We start from the raw sequence: 25,517 nt of genomic DNA on the forward strand, positions 1-25,517 counted from the left end.
CTGTAATGTCTTCTACCTGTTATTCCTACTAAATAACCTTTTATGCTGAATGTTTACAAAAATGCATCTCTCTCTCTCACACACTCACACTCTCTCTCACACACGCACACAGTAATTGGTTTGAAATGTGTCTTGTCTCCTGCTGTGTGCCCTCATGTAAGGTGTCCCAAAGATAGGGGTAATTAACCTAGCTGCTAATAAGGTATGTTACTAATTACAGCACTCTCATACAGTTTCTGTTCAGTATCATTGATAGATACAGTAAGTAAATATGTATTTATTAAGCTTTGTGTGTGTGCGGGATCAGACTGCTCCATGTGAGTGCCCCTCTTTGCTGTTGGGATACTTGCATTTGACTTGGCTTCAAAGCCTCTTGATCCAGGCTTGAGGATTGGATTGAGCTTAAATCAGTGAACACATCCTTAGTACTGTGGTAGCATCCTGCTCTGGCTTCCAGTAAGTTGCTTAGCATTCATGCTATTGATTTTCCTATAAGCACTTTAACCCCCTCCAGCAGCCAGGATCAGAAAGAGCTCAATATAACCATCTGAATCTCAGCACAATCTGCACTTTTAAACTGGGAGGTTGAGCAATTACCCCTATGTGCATGCACACACACACACATACAAAGACATGTACAAGAACACAGAATGTAATTTCCTCAATTCCCAACAGATCCCCTTTCAAATACAAAGATCCCTCACTCCTCACATCCAACTGCTCATACTGACTTTAACTGTACAAGTGAGTAGGTTAGAACTCCGAACAATCATACATAAGTTCAGTGCAGCTTTGTGTGTATGTACTGTAGGCCTATATATAAATATATATCTGTGAGAGCAGATGCTGAAAAGCTCCATGTAAATAGAATTAAACTGAAACCACTTCTTAGTCAAACAGCTCGGGGGCTTTTGCAGCCAGGGTCTCTAGAGAAGCCACAGATGTCAGGGAGTGCAGCCTGAAGGCATTGACACTGAGCAAACCATTTTCAATGGAGCGCCCTTTACTCTGTGGCCTTCAGTTTACTAATAGGGAGCTTACTGCAGATGGGGGGACAGGCTTCACAAGACATTAATTGAAGAGATTTTTGTAATTCCAAGAAAGTTCCTTCATGCAATATTCAGTTTTCAGTGACGTAGCCTGACAAACAGCTATTGATCACAGTGTAGCCCTTTTCTCTCTCTCTCTTTTTCTATTGCTCATTCACTCACTTGTTCACTCTCAGACTGTGAATAGCAGTAGTTTCATCACATTCGGGAGCATTATTAAATGCATATTGCGTTGCTGGTATACAAGTTTGCACAAACGCACTTTTAACACTTTATGTTAAAATGCTGTCAAACTTACTCTCAATGAGGATGTTATTTATCCAGGCTCTCCCCCCCCCCCCCTTTCTGCAGGTCATGGTGGGATGAGTGTGTCCAGTAACCGGAAGGATGGAGTGCTGTGACTCTGTCTCTGATGATGGAGCCTCCAGCCCTTACATGAACCGGCCACCAGGGTTCTGCAGTTCGGCTCCATCCAGCCTACTCCACTTGCCTAAGAATAAAGCCTCTGACCTCCCACCCACAAAGGGGGAACCCTCCCACCCACAAAGGGGGAACGGAGTGGAGGGGGAAAGCCCGGGCGAAAGGAGGACTTTGGGAAGTGGATGTGAACAAGGAATTGATGAACAGGTTGACAAGTATGCAACAGGTGATTTTTTAGAGAAAGGCCAAGAGATGAGAGAAGAGAATGCTAAATATAATGATGATGATGATGATTTAGACTGTGATGAGCTAGAACATGAAATTGGGGAGATTATCTACCAGGCTGATGGTTCTGTTTATGTCCTAAAGAGCCAGAGTCAGCTGCCATTTGGAGTGGTTGGGTCCTCTTCTCGCCCTCCCATTATTAGCACATGCCATTTTGCTTTCTCCCAGAGCTCTACATTGAAGAGCTTTCATGTCTTCCACCTCCGTCACCACAATAACTGGTGCCACCCGGCTGGAGATACCCCTGTTTTGCTAACTTGCCAATCCAAAGATGGAGCGCTTGCCCAGACGGGCCTTTCTGACACGGGGCAGGCGTCCACTGATGGCGCACGCCCCGTCCTTCTGTGCTTTTTCTGTCACCTGTCGTTCAACCACGTGCGCGTATTCCGAAGTCACGTTTTGCAGCAACACAACTTCACACTTAACACGGAAGAAAGGCACCTGCTTTCGCTCCGGCACACATGTGCCATACTGCAGCCTGTTGGCCACAGCGACTGCCCACTCCTCAGCTTCCTAGAACCAAAAACTATCAGCGAATGTGCTGGATCAAGCCAGTTAGCAGCCGCAAATCCAGGGCACCATGCGGTAGGCATGCCAAGTCAGGAAGAGAGGGAAGACCTACAGATGTCTGAGACAGGACTCCCTCTCCAGCCCTCTCTACCCAGAGCCCCCCTTCCTACCTCAGCGTTGAGCCCTGCCAAAGACCCTTCAACCCTGGGCAGAGAGGGCATAAAGTGGAGCAAGGATGATTACATATGGAAAGATGGCAGAAGTAGCAGAGAAACAGAGGAGAGGCTGAGCTCAGAGGTTGTTGGCTGTACAGACTATAGAATAAGTAGCATTGACATCAGTGGCGTACGAGAGCACATGACTGAAGTGACTCTTTCAAACCAAAGCATTCCCAATTCTCCCAACTCTGTCACCACAGCAACCAGCTTTATGAATAACACCAAATCTCGTACAGACTCTGAGTTAGAGTGTGGAACAAGCTTTAACTGCCACGGCCCCACTCCACTTTCCCCTAGTGTGCAAACCCTGCCCATAATCAGTACTCCAGAAGACCTCACCAAACAAGAGAGTGTGATGGAAACTGAACCGAACATCTTGTCAAAGAAGGGCTGTGGCATGGCAAATAAAGCCAGGAGCAGGGTGTGTGTTGACGACAAGACAGCTGTCATTTACTCTGACCTACCCGAGGACCTTAGCAATTCTCAGTCACCAGCCACCAGCCCGCCTCTGACCCAGACTAACAAATCTCTGCCAGAAGATGGCCAGACAGACAATGGGTCTAGAGGGAGTTTGTTGGCTGGAGATGATGTGGGTTTCATCATCGCACAAGATGGAATGCAGGGATCTTCCTACTCTTTTGTGGGTCAAGGTACCATGACCCACTCACGAAATTCCTGCAAGACACTGAAGTGCCCCAAGTGCAACTGGCACTACAAGTATCAGCAGACTCTAGAGGCCCATATGAAGGAGAAGCACCCAGATTCTGAAGAAGGGCAGTGCCCTTACTGTAGCAGTGGGCAGAGCCACCCACGCCTTGCTCGGGGGGAGACATACACCTGTGGCTACAAGCCTTTTCGTTGTCAGGTGTGCCAGTATTCCACCACCACCAAGGGCAACCTAAGCATCCACATGCAGTCCGACAAACATCTCAACAATATGCAGAATCTGCAGACCCAGGCACGACCACATGCTCCCCAAGCGCAACCCAGCCCTCTGTCTCACACACACACCCCCCAGGCCAGCTCTCCTTCTCCTAAAGTCCAGGGGCGTGCGTCATGGCGATGTGAAGTGTGTGACTATGAAACCAACGTAGCACGGAATCTTCGTATACACATGACCAGCGAGAAACACACACACAACATGCTTCTCCTGCAACAAAACCTGGCCCACATGCAGCGTCAACGACGACACAGTGCCACTGAACTCTACCGCTGTTGTCATCCCCAGAGCAGGTTGTCTGACCCCAGCCTGGCATTGCAAGCTGACGAGGCTGTACAAGAGCCTCCCCAGAAGCTGGCAGAGGTAGATGCTCCAGAGGCACTGTTTGAATGTGCGCTATGTGATCATTTCTCCTCAGACAGCCTGGAGACTCTTAGTCAGCATCTGGCCAAACAGCGCTCACTTCCTGATTCCAGTTGGAGGAGCACGGCTGGTGACGCCCACAATTGCCGGCTGTGCCATTATGCCACACCCCTGCGGGCCAACTTCCAGCTGCACTGCCAGACAGATAAGCACCTTCAGCGCTACCAGCTAGCAGCACACCTGCAAGAAGCCAGACGCCACAATGGAAACCAAGAGGAAGATGAGGAATGGCTGCTCAGGTGTATGTCCACTGGTATTCAAGTGCAGCTGAGGTGTAATGCATGCAACTATGAGGCCAACAGTCTGGAGAAGCTAAAACTACACACAGTGAACCCCAGACATGAGGCCAGCTTGAGACTGTACAAGGTAAATTGTTCCCAGTCAGTGATTTTTGAACGTGTGTGTGTCAGCTCAGTCAGACATTGCATGTTTGTGCTGTTAATGTGTTCTCATTTTGTTCAGTATGGGAGTGTTTCTCAAACATGGATTAGGTCTAGTCTTGGACTAAATTGCACTGTAAATGGTGGCTGTCCATTGTAAATTATTTTTAGTCTAGGTTTAATCTGAACAACTGTCTCTGTGATGTGATTACTTTGGCTGAAATATCTCACAGAAAACACTTTTGATTGCTCATTTTTCATCATTGTTGGCATTGTACCTTTTTCCAAAAAAGTAAATATTTTATATTTATGGTGACAAGCTAATATGATGTAGAATGTTATTACCTGTTGTCTCACTGTTGAATAAGACAAACATGAGCTCCCTTTGACAGCTGAGATGGCTCTATTGATTTAGTCTGCTGTCACCACTTACTACTTCATGCTCAGTTTCAGCAGTCAGTTCTTGGGAGTCAGTTCTCCAAGATCATTGCACCACCAAATTGTTTCTCCTGTCTCCCGGTTGCGACCTAAATTCAAGTAATTTACCAGATAAGCTTTTTAAATGTAAATAAACAGTCTGCCCTTTTGTAAACAGGTGTAGTTGTAGTTAAAGTCTTCCATCCATTTCTGAAGTAGATTTTGGGAAGGGGCATGGCATACTGAGGATAAAAACTGCTCACTTGCCCCCAGGCCTCTGCAGTCTGTTTAGTAATGGAGATTGATTGTATGTTATTTTTTCCCCTCCTGCTAATGTGGTCCATTAGCCCAGCACATCTCTAATCAGTTTAGAGTTCAGCACAGCAAGTGGACTGGTGTTTCTCATTGTGTGCATGATTGTATTTTACACACTCAGTGAGCTAATTCCCAATGAACGTCAGATTGAAATCCCATCTTTCTAAAGGAAAAATGGTAGGCTAAGTTACTAGAGTAGATAACATTAGCTACTTCACTATCTATCTTACTATTCTAGAAATATATTGCTAGCTGGGTAACTTTTTGCTAGCATATGGATCATGAACTAAATTAATGGTAGGTAGCTAACTATATGGATATGCAAGCTAGAAAACTTACAAAGTTTGGAACCTGTTTCACAAGAAGGAGGCATTGTTTTTTTAGCTAGTATACTAGCTGTTTAAAAACCAAATAGAATTCTGTTGTTTATATATCAAATAAAAGTACAGGGCTCTTTAAAAAAGGTTTAGGATTATAAACCAATTAACTGATCCTAATCACGACCCCTGGTTAGTGGAAAGAATTGGTACTTCTGTGGGGTAGTCAGCTAAAAGAATGGATAAGTTAATAGAAGGTATTCTTTTCTAACAGTGTCTAGCTTTGCTTTTTTTTAGCCTGGAAAATTATAAACAAAAAAATATATGACTAACATGTCTCGTATTTCTTTCTTTCTCAGTATTTACAGCAGTATGCAGGAACCGTGTCTGATGGTGGGTGGCTGCACTGTGTGCTGTGTAATTACTCCACCCAGAACAGTCTCAGTCTTGTGCAGCACTCCAATTCATTGAGTCACCAGAGAGGGGAGGGATTACTCAGACTACAGCAAATCCAGAAAGGTTTCCAGGACGAAGAGGAGGAGCTTGGTGCCATGTTTAAAATAAGAAAGACTCCTGCTCAAGATAATGGTAAGAGCAAATAATGCATGGTCTTTCGATGATTTCTGATTCATTGTCTAGAATACAAGAGGGCATCATCTTTAGCACAGCAAATTTTGAAAGTCTTTGGAGAAATATAGATTATTAATAATAGAGACATTTTACAGATTTCAGTATGAAGACCAAAAGCTGTAAACAACATTTTTACCTACTTTATCAAACTATAATTATAATAAATCATGACAACTCTTTTGCCTTGTTTTGGGAAAATGTTGTTCATAGTATTGTCATGCAAATTTTTGAACTGTTATTTTCTCTCTTAATAATCTATTGTAGATTGCTGAAAAACATCATGTATTGTTCTCAGTATAATTTTAGTTTTTCCTTTAAAAGGTTCTGAACTATGTAACCATTAATGATACTAACAAATAGCTTTACACAAAACATCCAAAAATATATAGGACATTTTGTAATCCCTACCTGTCTAGAAAAACAGCATCAATTTAAATAAATAAAACACATTGTTGTCCCATACATTCAATGTCATGTCATGGTGAATTGGTAATTGCTAATAGAACACGTCATAAACACAAAAGATAGTTAGTCGACCGTGTTCTCTGCTGTTCGCAGCTGGGGAAAATAAAACGGGAAACCGGCAGAGGGGGAGGGGCGTAAAGGCAAGCGGGAAAACTGCAAAGCTGAATATAAAGAGAGCAAGCGAGAGCGTGCTTATTTACTCTGGGGTAATTGAGAGAAGCGGGTGGTAGAGTCAATTAGCATTTGGTTCAAACCCCAGATCAACCCAACTAATGACTTAAACAATAGCCCAGTGCCTGCACTCAGTCAGTGTGAGAGAGAATGAGAATGCAAGTAAGAGATTTTTGTAGAGAATGGCAGAAATTGATTGTGTTAATTTATCTGCCAATAATCAGGCTTGTTACGTTCTCGCTGCCCAGAAGGAGGCCTTACTAGGGGTGGTGGCTAATCAATGCAGCCGATAAAGGCCTCACCCACTAACAAGAAATGAGTTAATTAATGTTATCCAATTAATCTCTAAAGGAGGGAGTGAGAATAAGACTAACTGAGAGAGAGTGTGTGCAAGAGATTCCCTAATGTCCAACTCTGATAAATACATACAGACTTTTCATGTTTGATTTGTCCATTTTTCTTGATTTATTTTCATCTTTAAGAAGGAAAGCTGTTTCATTATGGATGTTCTGTTTAGTTTCATTTTGTGAGGCGTTTGCCTAAACCTTATGTAATAAAATAATTGACATGTCTCTTATAGAAAAGAAAAAAAAAATATTTTGCTTTTCCCTCATTGTATTTCCACCTGTAAGCTTCCCCTGAAATATTAATTTGTAATTAGGGATGTAATTATCCCTTTATAGTGGTTTGTGCTCTCATTCATATATATATATATATATATATATATATATATATATATATATATATATATATATATTACACACACACACACTAGGATTTTCATTAGGACTGGTTTTCAAATCACCATGGGGACATTCACCCCCTGCAGTAAAAGGAAAAGTCAAACACAGACTAGAGGGAGAAACCCATTGTCCTTGTGTTTAGCCATGGCTCAGGTTAGGTTCCACTGTTAACCGCTTAGCAGTTTGAGTGTGTGAGCTAAACACTGGGTGAGGTGCTGAGTGACTCGCCTGTGCTTCTCTTAGTGAAGAGGCTGAATAAACAGTAGTGGAGTGGATCACTGTGTCTCAATGGCTTACTATTGATCTTTGTAGAAACGCAGGGCATTCCCTAATTTATAATCAATAATGGATCAATGCTGCCGAGCGTTCATGTACTGATCTCTGAGCCGAGCAGGAAGTGCTGATGAGGTGTGTGCCGAGAGTGTGTATAGAGTCTGTTAGCCCGTGTGAATGCATTTTATCACTTCATTATTGGCCGGGCTGACCTCACTGCCCTGATGCGGCTTCATATGCTCTTTCTTTGTGTGAGATGGAAACAAGCCAGAAGAACTGCACAGCTTTGATATAAGGATGTTTAATCAGTACATTTTGTATTTTATAGCTATAGAAATTAGTTGTTTTTTTTTTTTTCTTTTCTAAAGCAGTTGCTTTGAAAATTCTCTAATTATTATCTGAATGATGAGAATGGAAATATAAAAAATGTGTGAAATGTTAATATTTATTCATCATATAACCTTGCTATAAAATTAGTTGTATTCTCATAATACATACTAAATACATTCCTCATCCTCATTCACAGGATCAAATCCATTCTTAATTCTTACCTTCCAGGTGTTTCCCATTTTGCAGAAATCTTAAATATTCTGACACATTTTATTTTTGCTCATAAGATTCAGTCATCAGCTATTTTCTGGATATATGAGTGCAGACTCACTTGCTTGTCCCTTCCATTCAGTAGTTCCATTATATACAGTTCCATTCCATTTCTGTTTTTCTTATTTTATTTGACAAATATTTTCCTTTTTTCCCCAAAATTAAAATGCCAAAAAAAAAGACAAGGATTACCCTAACTGCATGCCAAATCCTTGGCCAGCCTTAGTGTCTGCATGTGTGCACATGCGAGTGAGTGTGTGGTGGGTGAAGTGGAGCGTTCGTAAGCAGAGCGGATTGGACAGTTTCAGGTTATGTGTTCTGTGTTTATGGCTGTGTAGGTCTGATAGGAAATCAATAGCATGTCTGTCAGGATAATTGGCGTTCAGCTGGCCTCTCCCTCCCTCTTTCTTTCCCTTCTTCATAACAATCTTCTCTGAACAACTAGAAGATGCCTCAGCTGTGCTTTGATTGGTCTGTTATGACAACCCTTTTGACTTTCTGTCTCCTCTGGCTTTCCCGTCTCTAATCCTTAAACACCTACCCAAATCAGCTCCTCTCCTTTCTTCCCTTCCCCCATGAATGCAAACAATCGCTCTGTCAAGGAAGCAGAAAGCCAGAAAGCGGGGTGGGGGTGGGGGGGTCTGTGGTGAGAAGGTGACGTCCTGTGTGTCCTGAGGCAACGTGTCTTGTCCTTCTGCAGCCTGGCCAAGGCTTTTAGACACTGAAAAAGGACAACAGAATATATCTGCTCCCTTTCGTGCAGGTTTGTTTGGGTTTCAGATCAGAATGTTCATTCTCTGCCTGTTAATATTTCTCCAACATTGCAATGGTTATTGTGAAGGTAAACGCAGATAACAGCATATGCATTTTTACATTTTTTATTTTTTTTATTCGTGGAGTCATTAGATCTTATGTTGTCAAAGTTCCTTTTACATTTATTTTGTAAAGGGCAGAATAAAGCAGAAAATATACTGACTGTGTAAAAGGTCTTTTTTAAAGGATTTTAAAAATCCTTTAAAGATCCTTTTCCTGTTAAGCCTGTTGCCATTTTCAAAGCCTTGGCTGTTCCTCTAATTTGTGCAGTGAAATGGACTCTGAGTGAGTGACCCTCATGACCTCTTCAGCATTATCTCCCTCCTGTGACTTTCAAAGCCCCGACGGTCAGATGAAGCACTGCTGACACGGCTGATCTTCAGCTTTTCTTTCTCTCCATCGCTGCTCTCCTCTCTCTCTCTCTCTCTCTCTCTCTCCTCCCATCTCTTTTAAGCATTAGGTGTGTGCAGTAAAAAGCAGTAGCTAGTCTATATAATTTGTGTGTGTGTGTGTGTGTGTGTGTGTGTGTGTGTGTGTGAAGCCTGGCCCTCATAGTGTAGGGTGACCCCTATAGGTTAAATTTTGCAGTCCAAGAGCACAAAGACAAAGGAAGTCAGAGGGGCTGTTTCTTAAATTGATGATATTTTCTACAAATAATTCTATAATTCAGGAAAGGCTTTCACAGAATAAATACTAACCAGAAGACTAAAACAATACACTGTCAAGTTGCCTGTTGGTTAGATTGTCAACATTTCTCTTTTTTTTTTCCTCCCTACTCCCCCACGCCCACCCCTAGGAGATGTGAATGAGATGGAGTCACCCACTGAGATTACTGTTGACCAGGAGGACCGGACCAAACATGCAGACACAAGGGGGGAGAAAACGGGTCAGGAATACCTCTAAATGGCTTTTGTTATTCATGCAGTATAGATTTCAACCTCTTGCAGTAGATGGTTTTGTTTAAAATAGATTTTAATATGAGAATATGAGGTGAAATGTATTTTGTGTGTGTGATTTCTCCTTAGGAGTATCCATTCATGAGGAAAATGGACAGAGTGAGCCTTATGCCAGTCCCAAACGCCCCAGCTCTGCACCTGGTGAAACAGATGACTCCTTACCACTAAAACGGCCTCGAGCACAAGAGGAAATTTCCTCCGAACAGGTTAGAATGGAGGCAAATGAGACTCAGAAAGCTCCGATTTGGGGTTTTGTTTTGTTTTTTGCTCAGTTTTTGAGAATGGAAACATTTTCTATATTTTCTGACACACTGATGTTGCTCATGGTGTCAGAAGCCTGTTCTCAGTCATGCTGCAGTGTGGCCTCTCCTGCGCCCTCTCCCAGGTGCGGCAGTGCCCATTCTGTCGATTTTGTCATGCTGATCTTGGCCGTCTGCGGAGTCATGTGATGATCCAGCACGCTGTCCAACCCACTCTCCGCTGCCCTCTGTGCCAGGAGACTCTGCGCAGCGTCACCCTGCTGCGCACACATCTCACGCACTTGCACAGTGTGACTGCAGACTGCACGCAGAAACTCATCAATACGGTGAGAGGCCCTGACTGAGACCGAGGGTTAAGCCTCAGCAAGTGTGGCCCACTGCAGAATCGGCTCTAGATTTCTAAGTGCGGTATTAACAGATGACAACCTCCTGTTGTGCATCTAGTTAAACTCAGCTGTAATTGGCAGGTGGGCTGCACTGGCAGGGCAGGATGCATAAATGCACACCAGTCACAATTTATTTTTCTTGATGGAACTTTGTCACAGTACTGCATTGCCCTCCCTCAACCCACTTGATTCTAAATGAAACATTGATCATAACAGGTTAGCAATACATATAGTTAGTAGTGCTGTAAGTTTAACCTATATGTAATCAGTAAATAAGGTCTGTGCATAACATGGGCACATTGCAGATTTATTAATATTCCTTTTTTGACATGGAATACCCTGGCAAATGAGAACTTAAGATTTTTTTTATTTGTAATGACAGTCTTTAGGGAAATACATGGGAACAAATTTAAAATAAGCTATAACTTCTAAACCTACAGATGTAGAGGCTTGTTTGTTTTTCCTTTAACTATTTTTGTTAATTCAATGGCAGGCTTAATAGTCTCCCAAGCAATGTGGCATTTGCCACTCTGATACATTTATGCTCTTTATGCATTTATGCTTGTGCCAGTGTTGGTTTTGTGTGAGGGCCTTTTGTCCTTTATTTACCTCTGCACTGAGTATTCATCTTTCTAGTTCCTTATGTCTCCCTCCCCTCCCAACATCATTTCTCCCTGCTGTCACCCCCCACCCCCCCACCCCCCAATTTTGTCTAAGATAGGGTAATGAAAATAATTGAGCTTCATTAGTCCTGATCCGGTGCTAGGTGGTTCTCGTTATGAACTGTGCTTCCCAATTATGTGCTCTAAATTAAATGTGACCTTGAGAGGGTCTCTTTGCTTGCCTCCTGTCTTCTAATGAAGCACTTTCTTGAAATGGTGTGCTTTGTGATGGAAATGGCAGCCATTTTATTTTTGTTGTGTGTCTTTCTGCCTCTCGATGTCTGAATGCCCCAGAGATCTGCCGATTTGCTAATTTTAAAAGTAAAAGGATAGAAGAATAGAGGGGTAAATAATGTGGCTTTTTGATCTAGAGTTGGCTCAACACTTTGAGATGGCTTCCTAAGGCTTCCTTTCACACTTAACCTTTGAACCCCCTTAAGTGTTGCTCCATGACTGCAGCTTCATTTTGCAGTTTAAATTAAGAGTCCAGGCTTTCCCAGCGTACTACAAATGAATGCATACCTGTTACTGCACTACTAAACAGGCTGGCATGTAATGGCATAGTTGTAACTTATAATTCAAGTGGCTGAATAATGAGACTTTGTTTAACATATATTTATATTTTTCACCCACTCCTACATGGTCAGGTGATTGCCTCAGATGTGCTGCCAGAAAAGATGTTCTTACCAGTACAGGGCTCCAGTTCCCAGCAGACAAAGGCAGATTCCAGTTATAATGGAGTGAAGAGACTTGAGGGTAGGTATAAGCGCAGTCTCGACTCAGCAATCAAGAGGAAACGATACAGATTCACTATCTGCATGAATGGAGTGGAGTCCTGGGAGAATACTGAGTAGAAGTGCCTATAAACTGTTCATTTGTTGACTTTGTGTATTGCCTCCCCAAAAGTGTATAACTGAACCAACATTAGTGGTACTAAAAGAACAAGTCAAGCATACACAGAAAGGTTCATTCTATACTGCAATCCACCAGTAACTGTGCATTGGCCTTTTTTGTTGTATCAGTTCTGTGCTCTCACACACATTTTATGTTTGGAATTAAAACAATGCTTCAGGGTTTTAGAGACGACTTTCAGATAGGGGTAAGGTTCCAGAGATGAGTTGATATCAGTTCTCTTTTCTTTCATTTACACACTCTCTACTTTGCATAAACATAGTACAGGTTAACACTGCCCCAGGACTGTTTTTCCTGTTCTCAAGGCTTACCAGTTACTTTTTGTTACCATAAAAAGTTGTATAAGAATGTTATAATTAATGCAAATTTAACTCAGCGTGGGTTATTTATATTGTATATGAATACAGTAAGATGTTAAATTAGGCATAAATTAGTTGAATCTTTTTGTAGTAAAAAAAAGTTTTAAAAAAGTAAAGAAGGAAAAATTAAAAAAATATTGTAGTTGTTTTTAACAATAAATCTAAAATATTTTGTTTTTCTTGGCTGTTAGATCAAGGTGAAGGTGAACAAGAGAGAATCACTACATGTCAAACAGAGATATCAAAAAACCCAAAGCCGCACTTAGAAGATGCAGAATCCACCAAGGAAAACACTGCTGCTTTCCCCTGCTGGCAGAAAGGCTGTAACAAAGTACTTGCGTCATCCAGTGCTCTCCAGATGCACATCAGCCAGTTCCACAGCCAAAGGCCGCAAATGCCGATTTCCGATCGCCATGTCTACAAATACCGATGCAGTCAGTGTAGCCTTGCCTTTAAAACTGCTGAAAAGCTGCAGCTGCATTCTCAGTACCATGCCATCAGGGCTGCCACCATGTGCTGTCTCTGCCAACGCAGCTTTCGTACACTTCAGGCGCTGAGGAAGCACTTGGAAACAAGTCACCTAGAGCTGAGCGAGGCCCAACTGCAGCAATTATGTGGCAGTCTGCTGATGACTGAAGACCTCCTGAGTGGTGAAGACCAAAGTCTTGGTGAGGAACAGGGATCATTTGAAGAGGAGAGAGTGAAGGAAGACGAAGAAAGTGACATGGAGGAGAAATCAAGCCCTGGAGACAGTTATTTGAGTTTACTTCGAGAAGATGTTGAACCTAATGCAAAGCATTTTGTTATGCCTCAGAGAAAAGGCCCAAATGTGTCAACAGAAAAATTTTTGGATCCATCAAGACCGTTCAAATGCACAGTCTGTAAGGAATCTTTCACACAAAAGAATATTCTCTTAGTCCACTATAACTCTGTCTCACACTTGCACAAAGTTAAGCGTTCTGTGCAAGATTCTTCTGGCCTGCCGGAGTCTGTCAGCAGCAGCACTGACCACAAACCCTTCAAATGTAGCATTTGCAATGTAGCTTACAGCCAGAGTTCTACCTTAGAGATTCATATGCGATCTGTCCTACACCAAACCAAAGCTCGTGCAGCCAAGCTTGACTCATCAGGAGCAAGCTCAGTTTCCTCTAACCCTCTGCTTGGTAAGGCGGTTTCCTTAACAGAGAGTACATCCAGCTCCCACACAGCCTTGAAGTGCATGACTGCTGGGACAAACATGAGCTGTACCTCTTCAGCTCTTGATCAACCTCAGCTGAACCACCAACAGAGCACTGAAAACAATGTCATATCAAGCCAAAACACCTGTCTTTCCACGATGTCTGAGGAGTACAAGAAGAAGCAAACAGTAGACACAGTGGCATCAACCACAAGGCAGCATAGATTATTACAGCAGCAGTTACAGCAACAGCAGTTAGTACAGGCCCAAGCTCAGATCCAGCAGGAGCTCCAGAAGAAAGCAGCCCTCCTCCAATCCCATTTGTTCAATCCAGCGCTACTTCACCATTTCCCTATCACAACAGATGCTCTCCTTCCACTGCAACAGCAACAGCAGTTTCTGCTTCCCTTCCTCATCCCAGGAGGGGAGTTCCAGATCAATCCTGAACTAAACTTAAAAGGCTTAGGGTTGAACCTTAGCACAGCAAAGCCAGTAGCACCTGAAGATCCCTCTGAGACATTGCCACAGAGTAGCCTTATCTCTGCCTGTAAACAACAACAGAATGGAGATGCCGCTTGTGCTCGTAACCAGTTACTGTCTCTGGTTCCTGAGGAGGAGGTTCCTGTTCCTCAAAATGCTAATTGTGTGACCTTTGATCTTCAAAGTAACAAACGTGTAGATGAACAAAGCAATAATAAAGCAGCCGTGAAGGTTCATGAGCCAACCTTTCATGATGGTATTGATGGGTTCAGAGCACAAGAAGATATTGAAGATGAGGTTTTAAGTAGTGGAGAAATTTTGAGTGAGTCAATTCCACCACGAGTAGCTCATGATGCACCTGGGAATGTTTCGAAAGCTTTGCTGGAGAACATAGGATTTGAGTTAGTCATGCAGTTTAATGAAAATAAGCAACAGTATCAGAGAAATCAGGCTGAGGCTGTACCAAATGAACAGACAATGCCCAAAGAGGTGGATCATTCAGAGTTCTTTGGGAAGCTAGAGTGTGAATCCTGTGGGAAGCTTTTTTCAAATGTGTTGATACTAAAGAGCCATAAAGAGCATATTCACCAATCCATTTTTCCGATACACTCATTAGAGAAATTTGCCAAAGACTACAGAGAACAGTATGATAAACTATTTCCTTTTAGACCTGAAACTCCTGAAGCTTCACCCCCTCCCCAATCCCCTGCTGCATCTCCACCCATTCCCACTCCAACAGAACCACCTCACCAGAAAGCTGTATCATGCATTCGTGTCTCTGAAACCATGGTCACCCCCCCTACTGGCTCCACTCCTCAAGTTCCATTAACTCCACTTCCTTTACCCATTGACTTGCCACTCTTTCCCCCACTTATGATGCATTCCATGCCTCTGCAGGCTTTGACCCCTCAACTCCCAGTACATCTGCCAGCTGTTGAGGCTGGCCTCACACCCGACTTAGCACAGCTTCATCAGCACCAGTTAACTCCTGCTCTGATGCAGCAGGGAAAAAGACCTCGAACTAGAATCACAGATGACCAATTAAGAATTCTACGACAGTATTTCGACATCAATAACTCCCCAAATGAAGACCAAATCCAGGACATGGCCAATAAATCTGGTCTATCACATAAAGTTATAAAGCACTGGTTTAGAAACACACTGTTTAAGGAGCGCCAGCGCAATAAGGATTCTCCATACAACTTCAGCAATCCACCCATCACAACACTCGAAGATGTCAAAGTGGATTCCAGGTCATCCTCTCCTGAGCCTCCAAGACATGAGTGTTCTGCAGGAAAGAGGTCCTCAAGGACCAGATTTTCTGACTTCCAGCTCAAGGTCCTGCAGGATTTCTTTGATGCAAATGCTTACCCTAAAGATGATGAATTTGAGCAACTCTCAAGCCTCCTGAATCTTTCGACTCGTGTCATTGTTGTGTGGTTTCAAAATGCCCGTCAGAAAGCCAGGAAGAATTATGAGAACCAGGGAGAAGGAGGAAAAGATGAACATCGGGAGTTTTCTAATGAGCGCTATATTCGTAGTTCCAACAACTATCAGTGTAAGAAATGCAATATGGTGTTTCAGCGAATTTTTGATCTCATCAGTCATCAGAAAAAAGTGTGCTATAAAGATGATGATGATAATGAGGCACAGTTTGACCAAAATGAGCTTTTTATAGATCCTATACCTCCCACTCCATCTGAATCCTCAAGCCCTACTCCAACACCCTCAACCTCCAGCCTGTCAAATTGCATAGAGTCAAATACAGATGTAAAGCATGGAAATAAAGAGCAGTTAGATCATATTTCTGTCTCTGGTTATCTTACGGAGAGAGCAGCTTGTGACCCTTACCAGAGTTTTGCTAACACAAAACTTGAAGAGTCAAATGAAGTGCTAAATCCTCATGATGAAGAAAAGCTACAGGCAAGCACCCAAACCTGTCCCATATCCCCTCTGCAACAGCAGTCTAATGCTTCTGTGTCTCAGACAAGCCCAGTTCCATCTCAGAATTCTCAAAAGAATTTAAACTCTTTGACAAATCCTTCCCAGCAACCACAGTTAAAGTCAGTGCAGCAAATGACCCCTTACCAGTGCATTCAGTGCAAACTGAGCTTCCTTTCTTTTGAACATTGGCAGGAGCATCAGCAGATGCACTTCCTGGTTGCTCAAAATCCTTTTGTTACACCACAGTTCCTTGACCGCCCTGTGGACATGCCTTTTATGCTTTTTGATCCAGCTAATCCTCTGCTGGCCAGGCACTTACTTTCTGGAGCATTTCCACAGATACCTGCCAGTTTGCCCTCAGTTGCAGCCATTCCTGACTCAACTATAAACTCCTTAAAGAGGAAGCTTGAACAAAAATCAGGAACCACTTCTCTGGAAAATGACTGGGACAGCAATGTGGATGATCCCCAGCGGGACAAGCGCATGAGGACAACCATCACCCCAGAGCAGCTGGAGATATTATATCAGAAATATCTCTTAGATTCTAATCCTACACGCCAAATGCTTGATCACATTTCCCAGGAGGTGGGCCTCAAGAAAAGAGTTGTTCAAGTATGGTTCCAAAATACACGAGCACGTGAGAGGAAAGGCCAGTTTAGAGCTCTGGGTCCAGTCCAAGCCCACCGACGATGTCCATTCTGTCGAGCACTTTTTAAGGCACAAACTGCCCTTGATGCTCACATACGTTCACGACATTGGCATGAAGCCAAAACTGCAGGATACAGCATGGCAATATCTGGTATGACTCAGGAAAGCTGTTTACAGATGCTAAACCAAGGTGATATTTTAACTTGCCCAAATTCTCCAATTGGTAAAAGCATGGATCCATCCTCACACCAGCAGCGTCTGAGTCCAAGGCCATCAAAGGGTGGGGGAATAGATGACTTTGGAGGACCATCTATTTCAGCCCAGCAGTCTTTTGAACGTAACAAGCTAGATAACCATAAGAGTGCTTCTATAAACACAGTCCCAAATGAAGTCACAACAGATGAAGAAAATTTTCCTGTTGAGGTGAAACATAATAGTATCGATCAGTTATCTTTTAGCTCTGAGAGAGAGGCCTCTTCAGAAAGTGAAGACAAGTTGTCCTCAGGGCTGGTTAGCCCAGCAATGAGTTTCAATGCTAAAGATTTTGAAAATGATTTAATATTCGATTACAGTGAGAATTCAAGCTTAGCTGACCCTGCCTCTCCCTGTCCCGGAGGATCAAACAGTCAAAACATAGATGCTGACAGGCATGGTCAAAAACGCTACCGTACGCAGCTAAGCAGCCTGCAAGTGAAAGTGCTTAAAGCCTGCTTCAGTGATTACAAAACCCCCACCATGTTGGAGTGTGAAGCTTTAGGAAATGATATTGGACTTGCAAAGAGGGTAGTGCAGGTGTGGTTCCAGAATGCTCGTGCAAAGGAGAAGAAAGCAAAGCTCAGCCTTGCCAAGCAATTTGGCACAGAGAGCACATGTACTGAGAGACCCAAGACAGAATGCACTCTGTGCGGTGTTAAGTACAGTGGTTGTCTCTCTGTGCGGGACCACGTCTTCTCTCAGCAGCATCTTGCTAAAGTAAAAGAGGCGTTAGGGGGACAAATGGACAGGGATCGGGAATATTTGGACACTGCGAGTGTTCGCCAACTGATGTCTCAGCAAGAAGCGGATAATATAAAGAAGTTGAGCGAGGTCCTGGCAGTAGTACAGCCACAGTCTTCAGAAGGTTCAGGGGTCTTTAATCACACTACACCTCAATATTTAAATCGGCCAAGGGCTGGCAGCACATCAGCAAGCTTCTCTTCAGCAAAATCAGGTATTGTATGAGAGTTGGCATGACCTGTTATGTTACTTCATTGAATGTTTAATTTTAGATCATAACACAACTTTAAAATGTATTTTATTTTATGCATTGTTGTCTTATGTGAAATAGTTCTGAATGTATGCTTTTTTTCAATTACTCTGTATAGAGCCCAGTAATCCCCCCTCAAATGGACAGATCAGCAGGCCCAATACATCATCCTCTTCCTCCATGTCAGCCATCACTGAAAAAGTTCCAGTCAGCACAACCAACTCTGTCTTAACCCCAAAGAATACAGAGTTGGACTTGCAACTCCAAGTTTCCAAAGAGAACAACTCTGAAAATAACAGTAATCCTACTGAAAAGATTGAGAGGGCTTCTACTGGCAATGCTAGTCATTCAAACTCTCGTATTAGTAAAGATAAACAAGACTCTTTCACACCAGCTGCATCTACACCAAAATCTGGTAAGGAATATACCATGGAACCAGCTCAAATACAAGCTCTGCAAGCAGCAGGAACTACTGACCAGGCAGCCTTGCTCTCCAGTCCCCTCCTTCCTTGTCTTATGCCAGGATTCCCTCAAATTTTCCCTCCACAGATTCCTACAGCACTTCCTGGAAGTTTTCTACAGCCCATGTTTGGTATGGAAAGCATGTTCCCTTATGGCCCGGTCCTGCCACAAGCTCTAATGAGTCTTTCCCCAGGCTCCATTCTCCAACAATATCAGCACAATTTGCAGGGAGCACTGATGCAGCATAGGCTGCAGCTTCAACAGAAACAACTGCTGCAACAACCTCAGAAAGCCAAGGCTAGCCAAATCTCTGCTCTAGCACATTCTCAGGATCTTGCTCATAACAAGGAGTCTGTCTTGGATTCAAACAAACCTGGGAAAAGTTCCTCTACTTTCTCATTTGGCAACACTAAGATGGACAGTAACTTCCTAATCACCCAATGTATTGTCTCCAAAGTGACATGCAGAGAGAAAGGTAAGGATGTTGCCTTGTATGACTGCCTTGCCTGTCACATCTCTCTCAATGGAAATGAACAACTCCTTCAGCACCTGGAGTCCCCTCAGCACAGACAGAGAGCAGCGGAGCAATTGAATGCCAAAGAGCATGCCTCTCGTCTTTTACCTCACATCAGTCCCTCATCTACCTCGCAGCCAAACCCACCCAACAACCAGACATCCCTTCCAATATCACAGACCAAGCAGTCTGTACCAGAGAGTTCCTCTGCCATCTCCAGCATCTCCAGGCCAACAGTTCCGATCCCCAGCACTTCACCTGAGCAACTCACCAAAATTCCATCAACCTCTACAGCTTTATCTGGCGCTGCACAACCTGCCTGTCCTCCAGTTTCTCCATCACTACAGCTTTCTTTACCCTCAACTGTTACCTCAAGCCTAAACGGCCATGTTATGAGTTGTCATTTAAAACCAACAGACTCTGCCAGTGGGTGTTACAACAATGATGGGTCAGCAGAGGAACAAGAGTCCACATAATATATTGGAGCTAAAGGCTGAATGCTGACTATTGCAACTGTAGCTGTAATTTTGTCTGCCTTGGAACAGACTCCATTGTATTAAAAAAAAAAAAAAAAAAAGAGAGAGAGAGAGAGACAAAGGAAGATTGAGAGAGAAATGGATGGTATTTGGTGGAATAAAAAGGCAAGAGATGAGAGCCCAGTGATGGTTTGAAAAACTTTTAAAGGGACTGAATCCTGTAGGTAGGATATAACTTGCATTTTCAATGCTTGTAACCAAAAAAGTGTCAGTAGAATGTTTTCCCACATCAATATGCTGGTGAATTTAAACTTGAGAATACATAAACACTGTTTGGAAACTGAAATGTGCACAGCTAAGAACTGGAGTAGAACCTAAGATGGTTTTATGATTACTTAATAACTAACTAACCAAAAGTCTGTTTATTCTTTGTTTTAAACACACCAACAAAAAATTTTACACAATTGAAGTGTTAATATAATATTGGCTTGCAAAACTAATGCATTTTAATGTTGTCTACTCTCAGGTCAACATGCATTCATTTTGTTCTGCTACTGAACATTGGTGTTAAAAAAACAAAACAAAACAAAAATAGTTCTGATGTATACCAAGAGAAAAAATTTAAATCCAAATGACTTGTTGGAAACAAAAATGTTAAAACCTAGTTTGCTTTGTCAATGAATCTTATAAATGTTTTCTTTTTTTATACTGGACAGGTACATGTCCAGACAAAGACTAACGCAGACTTTAATTGTGAAGAGAAAGAATAGGGGGTTGGGTTTTTATTTGTTTTTCTTTTTTTTAATCCGAAAAAGTTATTGTGTTTAATATTAGATACATGTACTGACATTTTGGTGTTGCGTAGATTGTTAAATTCAAATGACATAAGTGTGAGGTAGATTTAAAAGAAATGACTTGTATATTTAATTTTTGTCAAAGACACTTGAGGTTGCCAGTGTTAAACATTTTATCCTGTCTGACCTAGTTGAACAGTCTTACTGTGCAACTGTCCCACCTGTGCTGAGCCGAGTTAACAGACCACATCTGTAAATGTCGGTGCAGATTTAAGAAATGGTTTTGTTCTCTTTAAAACTTATAGCATTTAATTTGTGCACTTAACTTTTTTATGCTCTCTAAGTCACTCTTTTTTACTTTGTTGACAGTAGTTTCTTATTCTCCTCTTGAACAAAGTAATTTTCTTCCTGAATGTTTCTGCACTTGCCATATATGATGACACCAACAACAATAATGTTACTAATGAAAACAATAACTCACAGTATTGCTTTAAAGGAAAATCCAAAGATAAAGTACCATTGGTGCATACAAAGGATGGGAGAAAACTCTTTATATTTGAGAAAAATATTACTGTTTTTAAGGAAAGGAAACCTTTTTAGATGATGGAGTCAGCTATGAGAATACTGTTTAAACTTTAGAACATTTGTGACCTCATATGTAAAACGAACAGAAAACCAAAAACCGCAAAGCCTCTCTGCTGAGAGTATAGGACATCACCGAGGTTCAGCCACTGCAGTTTGTAATATAGGTGGAGATTGTTCTGTTTACCTTGTCACTGGCTTATGTTTTTGTCTGTTTGTTTATTGTTGCTTTTATTTTTATTTGCTTTGCTCAACATGCTTGGTTTTATTTTTGGAGGAAATACAGTGTGCTGCTATTGTAGTTTTGTATTGATACTAAGATGCATGCTCGATTTTGCTTTTTGCTGAAGCTTTAATGACTACACACTAGCCAGAGCACCTGTCTCCATTTCGCTGCAGCTCTGCCCACATGCTCCAAGACTACTGTGAAGACTGTGAATGAATATCCATTAACCATGCTACTTTCTCCTCTCTAAACAACCAATGTTAACTGAACCAACAAATGATGAAAACCAATGATGTTATATTTATACAAAGTTTGCATTCCAAATATCACATTGTTGTTTCAGTGAATTGTTTTTCTTGTATTCTCCTGATTAGGGGGACTGTACCGTGTACACTCATGCCTGAGTCTGGACTTGCTGTGAGACTCCGTTTACTGTATGTGCTCCTGGAAATGTTGTTACTGTCGCGATCGCCAAATAATGTACATGTTCATTATGCACTTGTGTTTATCACGTGATTCATTGGGCTAGTGTCTCTCCCGTCCTCTCTTATACAAGCATTCAGATTCAATAAAGTCTGCTTCATTTTACTAGATCATTATTTAGCTCTGGCCCTCAATATTGTTGGTGGTCCAGTGGTGCTCAGTCATTTCTATTAAGGGCTCTTTTTCCCCTAAAACTCTTTTCTTTAACCCAACTAAGTAATTAATTAAAGGCTTAAAAATATATTACTACAAAATTCTAATATTCCATTGGGTATTGTTTGTGTATTGTAGCCTGATTAAGTGTACACTGAACTCTACTTTGACAATCTAGAGGAGACAAGCAATTGGCAAGAAAATAGGAAATCAATGGAGGTTAAATGAGACACAATCAGTGGAGCTAAGGTTTAAACTGAAATTCAAGTTCATGTGTGTGTAAGGGGGAAGCTGGCATCTTGAGTGGGCTGTGGCTTGCTACTGTGGTGAAAGAGGACGTACACTTAACTGCTTTTAGTTGTGCGCGTGTGTGTGTGTGTGTGTGTGTGTGCGCGCGCATGTGATTGCCTGTCGGGGGCGTATTGTGCTGGGAGATGAGGTCTAAATTACATCTCACCTCAGAATGATTTCTGCGCATCTCATTAAGTGAGAGCAGAGGGGGAGGGTTTGAACTGGGTAAGAGCGAGAGAGGAGCACTCCACTTGAAAGAGGACTAGAGGGCTTGATTGTGTTCATAAGAGAGCAGGCAGTCACAGACACTTTGTTTCAGCATCACTGCCTTCAAACAGGCTTTGAAATCAAATTCCTTTCTCATGTGATCAGGCACCCCCACAAAATGAAAGCGTGAGAGAGAGCAAAGAAAAACATTGTGAGAAAATAATGCCTAATAAAAATGAATGCAGACTGTTGAGAATTTGGAAAATGTACAACATATTGAATGAATATTCTAATACATTGGTGTAAAGCCACCAATGAGCACATGTATTTGAGCCAAGGTAATGTAAATGAATCTGTACACACCAATTATGACTTGCTGTACTAATTAGCTGTTGGCTTTAGAGAACACTGCCATTTCTAACTAATGAGTTATTTAGTTGTTTATCCCCCTCACCATCCTCAGAAGATAGAAATGATTCTCTGTGTTGTGGGGTGGGGGCAGTAGGAAGAGTGTCATTGGCTACTGCAGAAGGTTAATTGACTTTGCGTTTAACATGCTAAATTATTCCAGTATGCCTGCATGGCATTAGCGTTAGTGAGCCTCTCACTGCCGAGGTCAGCCCAGACCAGTCATTAATTAAACTTGTGACATTTAACCAGATGAGTTTCCTTTGAGTGAAGATGATATTATTAATATTAACAGCCTCATGTGAATACTAGCTGTAACTGACCATGTTTTAATAGTATCAGGGAGATTGAATCTTCTTTAAGAAGCAGATTTTAAAAATAGAGGGCTGGTGCTCAGACCCCCTAAGGCAACAATAAAGAGTTAAAGTAATATTGTGTGGCAGACATTTTGTGTGTGAAATCTAGTGTTGTTTGGCAGACATGTTATGGATGAGCTCTGTATGGGTTTCTCTGCTCTTAATAAGCAATGTAAGATAACAGGGTGGGGGCTGTTTATTCTACAACAAATTGCCCCAGCATTCTGAAATGGGACTAACGCTAGCCATGAGGTATGCGTAAACTAAAGGTAACTGGTGCCATGACGGACATTTTAAGGGGGCACATAAGGCTCATGAGGAGGAGTTTATTCTCTCTCTCACTCAGGGAACCCCCCCCCCCCCCCCTTAATTGCATTTTCTAACATGGGGCTATAAAATTATGATTGATGAAATTTAATTTCACAACTGCTCCCTCCAACTGATCACCCACTGAAATACGGGGTGAGTGAGTCATTACTGATTGCAGGTGTACAGCAGTGAGAGAAAGTAAATAAAAAGGAGTCTGCTATTGCTGTAACTGCTGCATGACTATAACCTCCCCCCCCTCATATTAATATTGGGCAGAAAGAGACCATGGTAGTGATTTCAGCACCTCTCTCTCTGATAGATGGGACTTGCTGATATATGATCTATGATGCTTGCGCAGAAAGGCCAGCCCATCTTTATTCATGAGTCTTGCAATGTCATTTTCTATTAAAGTGGCAGAACCCACATTCTCAGCTGCAGATCATTTCCACACCTTAATAGTGACACAACCTATGTTGTGCTTTTGTGATTTTAACAACCTTCCCAAGGGTCCTTAAGATCATGTGAATTATGAAACGCTCCTCAAAATGATACTTGTTTAGAGGATATTGTTTGTTTCAGATCTCATGAATGTTTTTCACAGAAGATTAGCTTTTAAAGGCATTAGCATTATTTTTCAGTTCCACCTTTTAAATACACTGGTCAAGTATACACCGTGTTGTCTCTCTCCAGTCAAACTCTTTTATTTATTATAATGATCATCTGGGAAGACACCACCCCAGAAGCTGCTCATTAGAGCTTGCTACATGATCTGAGTGCAGGGGTTGAGAGAGATAGCCAGGGACTGAACATATGTACATAAAATAAAAGCTAGAGATGTTTTTTTTTTTCTTCAGGGTTTTTTACCCCTCTTTCTGCCTCCCTTTCTTCCTGTCTCTCTCTTTCTTGCACTGGTTTCCTGCAGTAGATGTAGGAAGAACCTGCCGCCTATCTGTCTCTGAAATGACTTTTTAATGGCCAACTGGATTTGTTCATCTATCACAGGCCTGTGTCTTTCCTGATTCTCAGATAAACTCTAATGGATACTGTCCCTAATGCTCACAGTCACCAGAGCCAGCTCCCTGGTTCATGTGTACTATTATACGTTTTATATAAATGCAATTGTTAACGTTTTTCAGATATTGGGCACTGGTTAGAAAAATATACCTGCAAATATCACACACTGCTAAAAAAAAACAAAACAATACAGTATAGCTGTACGCACATTGCAAAATCAAACATCTTTGCATATTTCTCGCATAAAGTAGGGCTTCCTCAGGTTTTAGCAGATTGCTGTTGTTAATCACAGTCGGGTTAAGATCAGATGTAGCAGGGTGAGCAGAGCAACCATGTTCCAGGGCGAGCAGGTTGGGAGGGTGAGGCTGGGCGGGGGGGGGGTGTGTGACCAAGGCAGGGGACTTTTTTAGAAGTCAGCCCTGTGAAATGAGATGCTAATCAGAAGCAGCAGGAGCATGAAGGGGCTGCGCGTGGCCACCGTGAATATCTCACACTGATATGATAAATTATGCTAAATCTCTGACCCTGCGTGAGCCGGGAGAGGCTTGCCGTATAGGGCCGTGATGCTGTCGGGAGGCAAGATGGATGGTGGCTTGGGAAAGACAGCACAGTGGGAAGATTAGCAGCGTGGTTAGAGTGCCATGAACACTTCAGAAGGCATTGGGGGACTATCACAGGTAGGCCTGGTGTAAAGGTAGTATAGCAAAGGAGTCCGCATGGCGCACAGACTTGGGGAGGGTGTCTGGCTGGGTGTAGCACTCTGCAGCTCATTAGCATGAGAAAAGGACAATGCACAGTAGTTATGCTGCTCTGTCCTGGGTTGATAACGGCAAGAAGCGTGCCAGACAAACACACACTTAATGATACATGACATCTCACCAGGTGGCAGCGTGGCACCACATGTCTTCCCCTACTTTCTGGGCTTTTCCCCCCCATTCTTTCCTTTTCTGAAGAGAGTAAATCCCTAGAGCACCGTTTGCCCCTCGGTTGTTGCTTGCGAGCAACTCATAAGGGCTCATCTAAAAGAGAGCCTCGTTTACGTCCAGTCGGGACTGGGATTGGAAAGGGGTGATGGAAAATTGTGTGCTTGCAATTAGAGTTGAAGTGGGATTACAGTTCATTATTAAACGATTTTCAAGCATGCTTCAAGTATAGATTAGAATGACTCAGAACAGTCTTGGCATTAACTGACCCATGTTTCTTACTGATTTTGTGACGGAGAGGGAGAAAACGACTGTAATAT

At 42.4% G+C, this 25,517-nt stretch overlaps 1 protein-coding gene across 2 annotated transcripts in view; it reads left to right on the top strand.

The window, feature by feature from the left end:
• The window catches only part of zfhx3a (zinc finger homeobox 3a), a 28,266-nt gene extending 6,625 nt beyond the window's left edge, over positions 1-21,641 (top strand). Inside the window, exons 2-9 of one of the 2 annotated variants that reach the window (XM_026999530.3) lie at positions 1,401-4,211; positions 5,634-5,862; positions 9,766-9,855; positions 9,995-10,131; positions 10,311-10,511; positions 11,881-11,989; positions 12,696-17,963; positions 18,118-21,641. In XM_026999530.3, the coding sequence (XP_026855331.3) occupies positions 1,437-4,211; positions 5,634-5,862; positions 9,766-9,855; positions 9,995-10,131; positions 10,311-10,511; positions 11,881-11,989; positions 12,696-17,963; positions 18,118-19,451 (10,143 nt within the window). In that variant the 5' untranslated portion in view covers positions 1,401-1,436 and the 3' untranslated portion in view covers positions 19,452-21,641. The remainder of the gene's footprint in view (positions 1-1,400; positions 4,212-5,633; positions 5,863-9,765; positions 9,856-9,994; positions 10,132-10,310; positions 10,512-11,880; positions 11,990-12,695; positions 17,964-18,117) is intronic. The other variant, XM_081715639.1, reaches the window with a different exon arrangement.
• Positions 21,642-25,517: the final 3,876 nt, after the last annotated feature.

Source organism: Electrophorus electricus, chromosome 6 (assembly GCF_041902795.1).
Source record: "Electrophorus electricus isolate QZ-2024a chromosome 6, ASM4190279v1, whole genome shotgun sequence".
In the NCBI taxonomy this organism is placed as follows: Eukaryota; Metazoa; Chordata; class Actinopteri; order Gymnotiformes; family Gymnotidae; genus Electrophorus; species Electrophorus electricus.